The 11790-nt window shown below is 48.5% G+C and overlaps 1 protein-coding gene across 1 annotated transcript; it reads left to right on the top strand.

Moving 5' to 3' along the window:
- The first annotated feature begins 3280 nt into the window (after positions 1–3280).
- Positions 3281–11528, top strand: LOC123425926 (glucan endo-1,3-beta-glucosidase 1-like). The gene is made up of 4 exons (XM_045109689.1): positions 3281–3659; positions 3742–5025; positions 10701–10728; positions 11090–11528. Exons 1-4 carry the CDS (start codon positions 3575–3577, stop codon positions 11274–11276), a joined length of 1584 nt encoding a protein of 527 aa, XP_044965624.1. The 5' UTR covers positions 3281–3574; the 3' UTR covers positions 11277–11528.
- Positions 11529–11790: the final 262 nt, after the last annotated feature.

The raw sequence follows: 11790 nt of genomic DNA, 5'->3' as shown, positions 1-11790 counted from the left end.
TATACTTCATAGGCGGAGCGGGAAATATCTGACGATATTTCCCGGGTCTCTTGCTACTAGTGGACAAATGAAATCTATGAAAAAGTTCCATGTTCGCTATGCTAGGGGCACGTGACACATGAACACACATCGTATTCGGGCTCGTCTCATTTTTCTAAGCAACTTTCATGTACAAAGTATTTTCATCCGAGTTACAGATTATTTTATATTAGTTTTTAATTTTTTATTATTATTCTAAAATTGAACATATTTATTTTAATTCAAAAATACAATTATGACATCAACATGACATCATGCTGGCATCATCAGTCAACAGCCTAGTTTGACTGGTCAAACTGACCAGTGGTCCCACATGTCATACTCTCATGTTTTAACAGGTTTCAAATTAAACAGAATAGGTTTAATTAATCTAATTAATTACCTAATTAATTAGAGAAAACAATCATAGGTTAATTAAGTTAACTAGTTAACTTATTAATTAGTTAATAATATTAATTAATTAATCAGTGTGCTCGTCTCGTCGTCGTCGCGCCGTCGGGGAGGTTCAGGCTACCGCGACGTCCGCGAACGCCGCTCCGGCACCTTCTACGCTGAGATCCGCTCTAGCGACATGCGTCTCGACCTCGACACGTTCGACATCGCTGACCAGGCCACCTGCGCGTATGACGCGGCGGCGTGGTGCCTCCGGCAGCCTCGTAGAGAGATGAACTTCCCCGAGGTGATGACACTCGAGTGGGCGCAGGAGCTCGCACCTTCCCTTCGGGTTATCACCAAAGAGGACTATCGCCAGTACCAGAGGCGGGAGCGCTGCCTCGGCATCGCTGATATGGAGGAACATGCCATGGCGGTGTGGCGCCAATAGTTCCCGCAGGACGTTCTCGACGAGCGCGCATTCCTTGTACAAAGGAGGGCAGAGCGAGCTGCCTATCATGAGGACAGACGTATGCGGAAGCAGGCCGCACTCTTCAACATCGAGCCCAAGGGAGCCTCGAAGGACCCCCGACGATGAACGATGGGCTAACGCCTTCACGATGGAGGAGTCGGACACCAGCTCGTCGAAGAAAGATGACGAGGAGGAGTTTTTATCTTTTTTTATCATGCATATTTTTATCTATCTTCGAGGAGTAGTTTCTGTCTATGCAATGCTATCCTTTGTATCATTTTTTTATTTAATTATCTATGCCTATCATTTGTTTTTGCGTAGAATATGTATCACACGTTTTTAATTTTAGCATTTCTGCTCGAGCGACGCAGGAAATTGTTTTCGACGACCGTTGGAGATGCTCTAAGGGCGAGTTCTTTTGCAGCTTCTAGCAGCATATTGTCGAAATAATCTAAAAATTGAAAAGAACTCGTTTTAGAGAAGTTAGCTTAGCTTATTTTCATCTCACTTTCCTTCATAATGGAAAAAAGTTCGGGTAGAGTAGCTTCCCGCAGCTTCTCACTTAAAAACGAAACGGTATCGCAAAGTGCCCTTATTGTTTGATCTTATTACGTCAAAATTGCCACAGCCTTGACAACGAAAAAAACCCAGACAGAGGGCTCGCACTCGATCCCTTTCCTCTGCACTCGGTTCTCTCGCTCGCGCATCCTAGGGTTCCCAGCTAGCCGCCGCCGCCGACCCTCTCCTTGACGAGCCCATCTCCGGTGGCGAGGCCCGCGAGTAGGCCTGCATCTCCTGCTCCATCTCTCGCGGGCGCGACCCCTCCTAGCCTCCATCTCCCGCAGCTCCTCCTCGCCCGGTCCGGCCAAGGCTCCACTCTGGCAGACGGCGCCTCACTCTGGCCGCGGTCCTACTCCAATGAAGGATCCAAGTTCCCCCTCCGAGCATTAGTTCTTCCACCAAGGTGAGCAGGTCCTCTGATCTTTTTTGCAAAATTTTCATATAGATTTGCTATGAGCTACTGCTGATGTATGTTGTTTTCTGTAGGGTTTGTTGTGAGGTGTTGCTTATATATGGCATAATTAATTTTGATATGGATATGACAGAACTAATTTTGATATGGATGTGCTAATTGTGCAAGCAGTAGTACAAGATTGTTGCCCTCTGGTTGCTACTGAGTGTTATTGCATAAAAGAAATATTCATGACATGTGTGGATGCTACCATAAAACTTTCATATGTTGTTTGGATGTTCGTGTGGCAGCAAATGATAAAAGATAATGCGGTATCATTTAATTCGAACACTAATATAGTCCAAAAACATTATAGACTTTTCACTAACCATACCACAGATAAGCTGAAAACACAAACATTGAAAAGAACTAGGTAGCTTATTATCTAGAGCTTATTTCCACATGAGTTTATCTGAAGCTTATTTTCACAAGAACTTATTTCCATGGCTCAAAAGAACTGACCCTAAGGCAAGAGAAGTAGCTCTCCTCTCTGTGCCATACCTGGCCAAACGGGCCGGCCCGACACGGCACGACACGGTCCGCCGTAATCGTGCCAGGCACGGCACGGCCCGCATGGGCCCGATTAATATACGGGTCGTGTCGTGCCGCCCCGCATGCCAGCCTTCCAGGCCCAAGCACGGCACGTGGCCTAATCGGGCCGGCCCGCGGCACGCTAAGGCACGACGGCCCGCGACACGTTTGCTGTTTTTTTTCCTCTAATAAAAAATCCCGCCGAGATCCCGCGCCCTGGCCCGCTTCCCCGCGTTATTCCCGCCCAGATCCCGGGAAAACCTGCGAAACAACGGCTATTCCCGCGCCCCCCAACCAGCTGGCGCCCTGCCGCCTTGGCCCGTAGCGCCCACTCCCCCGGTCCCCCGCGCCAACGTTCGCGTGGTGCCAAGGGTCAGCCGCCCCCACTCCCCCATCGCCCGATGCCCTGAATCCCGGATGCTCTCGTGGGCTGACCCACCCTAATCGTGTCGGGCCATGCTGGCATGCGGGCTCGGGATGGTAGCCCAGACACGGCCCACGGCATGCTCATGCTTGACCCGAGCACGATTAAGCCGTGACGGGCCCGATCCGTCTCGTATCTGGCCTGCAGGCAGTCGGCCGGCCCGTCAGGCACGGCCCGTTTGGTCAGGTATACTCTGTGCTGGGGTGAAGTGGAAGTGTGAACCACTCTAATCTTATGAAGTCTTGTCCCCACCGGCCAGGTGGCTCAGTGTCACCGTCACGGGCTCGCTGCCGCCTGGACCTTGTCCCTTCCCCACTGAAAGAAAGAAAAACTTAATACGTTAGTAAGGAAGATTAAGTACTAATTAATACCTAGCACTACCAAATAAACCTCATAAAGAGAATCCATTCAAAAAAGGAGCCTCCCCTCGGAAAGAGAAGCTAACAACCAAGAAAGTAAGAAACAAACAGCCAATTCGAGATTCATCCCGTCCCCCATCACCAACCCCGACTCAACAAAATTCCCCCTCTTACCTTTGCTCCCCACCCCCATCCCACACCACCCTCTTCCATCCTCACTCTCACTCCGCAATTCAGGCAAGGGAAGGAAATTGCCGGAGAAAGCACGCACCACCAATCTCTCTCAAAAGAGGAGAGGAGAGGCAATCCAATCCCATTCCCTTCCCTTCCCTTCCCTTCCCAGCAGGAGCACGACAAGCTGGACAATGGGGGCTAGGAGCAGAGGAGGCACATGCAGCTCGCTCCTCCTTTCGCTCCACCTTCTCTGCTGCCTCCATTCATGTTTGCGCTGTAAGCTCTCTCTCTCTCTCTCTCTCTCCACATACGCTTACTTGCCTGTTTCTGCGCCTGCTAATGTTTGCCTGCACCGCAGGCTCGGTGTCGGCGGCAGGCTCCGGCGACCCGTACGTCGGCGTCACGATCGGCACGGCGGTGACCAACCTGCTGTCCCCGTCGGACCTCGCCGCGTTCCTCCGCGCGCAGCGCATCACCCACGTGCGCCTCTACGACGCCGACCCACGCCTGCTCTCCGCGCTCGCGTCCTCCGGCGCCAGCGCCATCGTCGGAGTCCCCAACGACGAGCTCCTCGCGCTCGGCTCCTCCCCGGCCACCGCCTCCGCCTGGGTCGCCCGCCGGGTGCTCCCCTACGCCCCGGGCCTCATCTCCGCCATCGCCGTCGGCGACGAGGTCCCCACCGCCCTGCCCTCCGCGCTCCCCGTCCTCCTCCCCGCCATCCAGTCCCTCGCCGCCGCGCTCGCTGCCGCCAACCTCTCGTCCATCCCCGTCTCCACCCCGCTCCCTTTCTCCATCGTCCTCGAGCCCTTCCCCCCGTCCCAGGCCTACTTCAACCAGTCCCTCGCCAAATCCTTCCTCCTCCCGCTCCTCTCCCACCTCGCCAACACCTCCGCGCCGCTCATGCTCAACCTCTACCCCTACTACTCGCTGATGCAGAGCAGCGGGGTCGTCCCGGTCGACAACGCCATGTTCAAGCCCCTCCCGCCCTCGCTGGAGATGGTCGACCCCAACACGCTGCTCCACTACACCAACGTCTTCGACGCCATGCTCGACGCTGTGTACGTCGCCCTCAAGAACCTCAACGTCAGCGCCGGCATCCCCGTGCTGGTCACCGAGACCGGGTGGCCGTCCTACGGGGACCGCAAGGAAGAACCCTACGCCAGCAAGGACAACGCCAACACCTACAACTCCAACCTCATCAAGCACGTCACCGACAAGCCCGGGACGCCTATGCGGCCCGGCGCACAGGCCAGCGTCTACATCTACGAGCTCTTCAACGAGGACCTCCGGCCGGGGCCGGCGTCGGAGGCCAACTGGGGGCTCTTCCACGGCAACGGCACGCCGGTGTACCTGCTCCACGTGACCGGGAAGGACGGTTTCCTGGGGAACGATACGACGGACCGGACGTTCTGCATCGCGTCCGACGACGCCGACGAGAAGGCGGTGCAGGCTGCCATGGACTGGGCATGCGGCCCCGGCCGGTCTGATTGCACGGCGATACAGGCCGGGGAGGGGTGCTACCAGCCCAACGACGTGCGGAGTCACGCCTCGTTCGCCTTCAACACCTACTACCAGTCGCAGGGCAAGGCCGGCGGCTCCTGCTACTTCCAGGGCGCCGGCATGGTCACCACCACCGATCCCAGTGAGTACTTCCACTTTCTGAATTCTGACGCATATACTACTAGATAACATTGCTTCTTCAGAATTGAATTTCGCTTGCTAATCCTCTCCGTTGGGTCTTCCAATGGCAATTGGTTGTGTGTAGTTTTCTGCCGTTACTTTCTGGTTATTTGATTGCTTGCTTGGGATTGACAAAGATTTACTAGGTAGCAATGCTCGTAGTCTCATGAACATTTATTATTCTCATGCTCGTGAGTGGCGACAGGGAGTGAGGAACTGCACATCCTACATTATCTGACAAGTGACTGCTTATAGAGGTTTGCTCATTTGTCCGGTAGTTTCTCGCGACCCCCTTTAGGTCTTTAAAGACTTGCAACTGATTAGAGGTGTCGATGGTTGCATAGACAGTATGTCAATAATGCATTTCATGGTAGTAGACGTCTAGTATTATGTTAATAAGAACAATTTTAATGGAGCGACTCATTTCGTTCGCCGCCGTCCGTTTGGGTCGGCGCGGACACAAAAGACGGCCCAACACGTCGACCCAAACGAACGCACATCCGATTTTCGTCCGCGGACGACTCATTCCCGGTCCATTTTTGAGCCGAATTTGCGTCGGCGCGGACACGCGACGGACGCGCGCACGCTTGACTTCTCTACCTCCGGGCCCGCTGGTCGGAGGCACATTGGCCTCCTCACATCTAACCCTCGCCCGCCTCCTTCGTCGCTGCCGCCGCCCATTTTTCCGGCGACTCTGCCAGCCGCCGGTGCCTCTACATCCGTCCAGCAACGCCGCCCACTCCCACGTCGCCCGCCACCGCTGCCGTCTTGCCGTCGGGGAGCCAACTGCTTCCCACTCCCCCCCCCCACACACCACACAGCCCGCCGGGGAGCCGCCTCGCCGCCCGGTCAGATCCTCACCGGCACGCTCGTGGGACACCGGCATGTCAGCTAGCTGGTCCGTGCGCGCCGCGACTCCCTTCGTTGGCCGTCTTCTTCGTCGACGCCCGCAAGTTGTTCGACAGTTTGCCAAAGTACAAGATGGACTCTGCCGACGAGTTCTTTTTTCACAATTTTTTTTGCGACTCCGACGATTTGTCGTCCGATGACGAGGAGGAGGTATTGGCTGCCGTGTTGGTCCATCACCAGCTCAACAGCTAGCGGCCGTTGTTCCGTGGCTCCATTCCGGGCCATCTTCCGGCGTTGAATCGCAACCGAGAGAGCGGGCATTTCCTTCTTTGGAAGGACTACTTTGATACAACAAACCCGTTATTCAAGCATCAAAAATTCTGCCTCCGTTTTCGTATGAGTAGGCATCTTTTCAACCGTATTAGAGAGGGGGTGGTCGACTATGATGACTATTTCGAGTGCAAAGAGGATGCCGTTGGCAAGATAGGTTCTTCCTCTTATCAGAAATGCACTGCCGTCATCCGAATGCTTGCATACGGAGTGCCCGGTGATCTTATTGACGAGTACGTCCGTATGAACGAGTCTACTTGCCTAGAGTCCCTGTATAAGTTCTGCAAGGCTATTATTGCTGTGTTTGGCCCTGAGTACTTGAGAGAGCCGACTGCTGAAGATACAACCCGTTTGTTGGCGATGAATGCCAACAGGGGCTTCCCAGGGATGCTTGATAGCATAAACTGCGTGCACTGGGAGTGGAAGAACTGCCCTTCTGCTTGGCAAGGGCAGTATAAGGGCCATGTCAAGGCTTGCACTGTCATACTAGAGGCCGTTGCGTCTGAAGATCTCTGGATCTGGCACTCTTTTTTTGGCATGGCCGGATCACACAATGATATCAACGTGCTTCAGCGCTCACCGGTGTTTGCTAGGCTTACCGAAGGCAACAACCCACCGGTGAACTTTACTGTCAACGGCCACAACTACGACAAAGGATACTACCTGGGCGACGGTATCTATCCTCAGTGGACCACTATTGTCAAGACAATACCCAACCCTGTCGGAGAGAAGAGGAAAAGATTTGCCCAAGAGCAAGAGGGTGCTAGGAAGGATGTCGAGCGTGCCTTTGGTATTTTGCAATCTCGATGGGACATCGTTCGGTATCCTGTTAATACCTGGAGCATACAGAAACTGTGGGAGGTGATGACTGCTTGTGCGGTCATGCATAATATGATCGTAAAAGACGAGCGTCCGGAACGTCTGAACGATCAAGAGTTTCAGTTTCAGGGTGAGAATGTTGTGCCTGAGCATGGAGGAGCGGCAACGTTTGAATAGTTCAACCAATTTCATCAAGACATGCGTGATTGGGAAACTCACATGCAACTGTAAAATGATTTGGTTCAGCATATGTGGGCTCATGTTGGCAACCAATAGATTTATCTTCTTTTATTCGTTTGCAAAACTATGTGCGAACTATGTGAGACATTTTTTATTTTTATTCAGCTTGTAATAACTATGCTATTATCGGTCCAAATTATGTTATTTCATTTAAACTATAAAAATCATGCAAAATAGGGCGGCCAGCCGGCCACGCCGGCACATACGCGCTGCCGACCCATATCTAAAACAAAACGGACGCCGGGCGGACGGCCGACCCAAACGGACAAAAAACGGACGAAATCGCTGTATGTTTGGATCGGTCTGTTGGAGTTGCTCTAATGCAATTAGCCAGTGCAAGTGTTATTCTTCCGGCTTCATTTTTCATTCATATAGGAGCGACGCCATTGTGGCGCCCCAAAAGTAGATGGCACTCATGGAAGACCATTCCGGAAAGTTGTTCGGTTTGTCTTATCATTGGAGATTGGAGATCACTTTGCAAATAGCATTTCCATGGCAAAGAAAGTTGCAGTTGGTGTTTATTCCATTGATGTGGTTAGGTGAAGGGTTGCTTTTCCTTCTAGTTCTAGGTAGGGGTGTGACTAGTGCAGCAACCAAGTGTGCTCTCTGGTAGGAATTGTTACTTCGTGTCAAGTCAAGGAAGGTATGACTTAGGTCCTCCGGTCGGGGCCTGATTAAGCCTATATTGCCCAGCTTTTATCAGAGTTCGGAAAATCGCAAGCCAACCTCTGAGGCTTGATGGAGTATGACCGCTCGAGAGGATTGTTCAGATATAACCTTTCCAATTCTGAGCTTTTAGATGCCAACTCATTAGTGCTACCAAAAGGTTGGTTCAGAACAAACTAGATCATTCATTTTGCAGCATCACTTCTGAAGCTTGGCAATGCACGATTCTGCTAACTCATCCGTCGTCCAGGTCCCAGCTTTCACAGACTTATTTAATATGACACGAGTCCATGGCCACTTAAGCGAAGCTGAGCTGGTTCTGGCTGTAGATTGTTTGATAGTACTCTGCCAAGTCTGCGAGAGTGTCTTGATCTGACTGGGGGCACGAGCACCCTCAGCCACAGCGCCATTTCACAAAGAGAAAATGGGCGCCACAAGGGTGCAAAAAAGAATCCCCTTTCTCGCATGTGAGTAGGAGCAACGATATGTTCACATCACATGCCAAGGCCAGGCTACTGCATTTGCACCTCTTCAGTCTTCACTCCCATCACTTTCCTCAGCTTTATCATCTCATTCTTCTTACCAGGCTTATTTCTATGCAAACAAAAAAAAAACATTTCCTGACTCTGTTACCTCTGAAATTATTTTAAATTTGATTTTTTTCAGAAAAGGAATTTTTAATTTGATAATAGGGCCTTAGAATGTCATCTGAACTCAGTGGGTGAAATGATTGCTGTTTTACTTGTTCTCCTTTCATTAAAATATAATAATCATCACGGTTTTGCATGCATCTTCGTGCTTGTTTTTCGTGGTGTCAAATATGGCTGCATTGAATCGTCCTCCTGTTCAATGACTTGCATACTTGAGAATGTAATGTCTCAGAACTGTTTCAGGTAAAGATTGCTACTCCTAAAAAAAAGTACGAGAAAAGTAGGGTAATTGTAATGTATAGGTCTCGCATACATTATGGCATGTGGCATGCTTCAAAAGCTAAAGCTGAGATCTGAGATCTTTCTTGTTACATATGATTACGTACGTGTAGATATTCCTGCATTGGTACGCACTGCATTTTCATGTGCAACCTACTTGGCTGGAGGTTTCAGCATTGTTGGGTAGCAACGGGAATCTTTGGAGTTCTGCCTTTTCGCGGGGGGGGGGGGGGGGGGGGGGGATATCATACCTTGCCATATTTGATACAGTATTACACCTACACAAAGTCTCGTCATCATCAACCTTCTTGTTTCATGACATGCAAGTACTAAATTGACCCTCTATGTAGATGTGTCCGTTTAACTGCTTTCGTGTCCTATGATCAACAGATGAACTGTGGTCAATAACATTTTCGTTACCACGATGCCTTGTTTAACATGGTTCACCGGTATTGACACAGAGGCCCTGCTTAGGAACTGAGGCACTCTTACCATCTTACAAGAACTTTTATCGAGTTAATGTAGAGAAACTGAAGTATCGAACTCACCCCCGCAAACAAAAAAAGTACTGAACTCACACTAGTTGCAACCAAGTAGGAACCTCTTCGGACAGTGGTCATTGTCCTGAACAAAAGCAAATTTGATAATGATTCTTCGCTATGAAATGTACTACTCCATCCGATCCGAATTAATAGCAGCATCAATTAATTTGGATCGGAGGGAGTAGTAATATTATGTTAGAGAAAAACTAAGGGAAAATATGAAGTTCATGCTGGGATTTTTTGGATCTGGATGCCATCTAGGCAGACCTTTCGAAATTCATAATAGGGTTCAAGAGTCAAAGACAAAGTGTGTACATGCAAGTGGCCCACTGGAGTGTATGTGGGGAGCATGTATTGTTTGTCTGGTATGGGAATAGTATTATTATGGACAGTTGCGTATGGCGTTCTCCCATTCTTCTTCCCCGGTTGATTTTTCTATACACAGCCATGTTACAAAGTGCTGATACATATTAACAGTTCACTGGGGTCTCAACATTTAGTATTTCTGTATCCTATCTACTTATCTTTTTAATAAGTGTCAATTAGTCATTGATTGGTACGAGAAGTACCGAACGAAAGCTATGTGTACTTGGCCGACCTAGATGTTAGGACGCCAATGGGGATGCTGTTACACATGGGCCCAGCAAATGATAGTCCTGTGGTCCTTAGTGCCTACAGACTGTTTGCTTTGTCAAACTGGTAATGTGCGCTAGAAATACTACAAATTGTTCATACACGTGGAACGGAAGTTAGATTCAGGCTTTCAATATCATAGAAGAACTCATTTCATACGTAGATTCACTTCAATTTAGCAGCTCGTACTAGTATTTACTAGATCTAGCATGGATTTGTTGCTGCTTTTACTAGCAACAAGGGATTGTGTGGATGGTAGATTTGTACTCGCGTGTTTATTTACAGGTGCAAATAACTGCTAACACACTGTTGAAATTTTCTTCATGTTCTCTCACCTATGTTCAGAAATCACATTCTTTTTCCACTCTCATCTGAGATAATACACATTTCAAGAGTAGCTTATTTTGTTCAAATATTTGAGTACTCTTATCAGCTATCGCTGTATCATATATTGCCTCAAGGTGGTTAACGAAGAACGTGATAGCAAATTGCGCTTTCATGTTGATGCATTTTTAAATTTCACGCTGATGAGTTTACTAGGCTGCTTCAATCTTTTACTAGCATTACTTTCAGATTAGCGTTGAAGGTCCTTTTGATTTTCTAACCAATCGATACATTTTGTTGTACAGGCCATGATAGCTGCATCTTTGTTGGAAGGTACATTTCTGATTTTTTTGTTGTTGAAATGTCTTTGATATTGTCCAACCGATTTTGTATGCATCGTAATACAAGTAACCTGGGTTAGATTCCTTTGCTAATTAAGGAAATAGATAATTTCGATTTGATTTCAAGTCTTTCAGTAGAATACTTACCAAGACATAATAGAACCCCTGGAATTAAAGAATTGTGAATTCCTACTAGAGCTTGAGAATGTAACGGCCAAATTAAATTTCTAAGTAAGACTAGAATCTTCTTATCTGAATCACAAATTCATAGCCTTAGATAGTAAAGTAGTATTAACATCAAATCACAATTTTCACCATACCTGGACTTCTTCTAATGCTGTCTATTCATGCAGTAAATTGTATAGCAACGTCACCAAATCTGACGGTGCAAACACAACCACGACGCAAACAAGTGACGCTGCAGGATCTGCTGTATGGAAACTGAGAACAGGGAGGGAAAAAGGGTTCTTCTCCGTCCTCCGTTTGCTGCTGAGCTTGATGGTGGTGGTTATCATGACGAATTCAAACTTTTGGACATAACAGGGACGTGTTAATTGAAGAGAATTAGAATTTTTGGAATGACATATTAGAGGTGTGGGCAGTGGTTGTATGTTTAGTGATTCTTTATTGTTAGATAAGCCTCAATAAATTATTCTTATTTCTTTCTTCGAGATGCTTCATATGCTAAAATTTCGAACATCTCAAGACATCCATGATACAAAGTGACCTGACTTGTCGCAAATGTATATCACAATCTTATTTTTGCGATGAATGTAGTACATCATGTGTTAACATGTCGGCTAAAGAACATGGACGAGCTTCTTTTTTTTTGATAAAGAACATTTCATTCAATTGATATATCGAGGTGATACAACCGTGTTGAAACAATCCCTGGCCTCTGAATAGCATGATGGACACAATCAACAAGTCCAATTAACCTAAAAGTAAATACCGCTTTACATCAAAAATAAATTAGTCTAGCCTAAGGTGGGGCAAATCCTACTCGAAGATTACACCGCCATCCATGCTGGGAGAAAACCTTCCTGATTGTATG

The sequence above is a fragment of the Hordeum vulgare genome, chromosome 2H (assembly GCF_904849725.1).
Source record: "Hordeum vulgare subsp. vulgare chromosome 2H, MorexV3_pseudomolecules_assembly, whole genome shotgun sequence".
Taxonomy (NCBI): Eukaryota; Viridiplantae; Streptophyta; class Magnoliopsida; order Poales; family Poaceae; genus Hordeum; species Hordeum vulgare.
Note: the sequence above shows the minus strand (reverse complement) of the source record. Positions and strands in the feature narration are given on the sequence as shown.

What these genes read in the sequence shown, in the direction of transcription:
- LOC123425926 (XM_045109689.1), top strand. Translation starts at nt 3,575, where the DNA reads ATGGGGGCTAGGAGCAGAGGAGGCACATGCAGCTCGCTCCTCCTTTCG. An exon ending in CCTCCATTCATGTTTGCGCT is followed by an intron (nt 3,660 to 3,741) that starts GTAAGCTCTCTC and finishes CCTGCACCGCAG; the next exon opens with GCTCGGTGTCGGCGGCAGGC. An exon ending in GGTCACCACCACCGATCCCA is followed by an intron (nt 5,026 to 10,700) that starts GTGAGTACTTCC and finishes TTTGTTGTACAG; the next exon opens with GCCATGATAGCTGCATCTTT.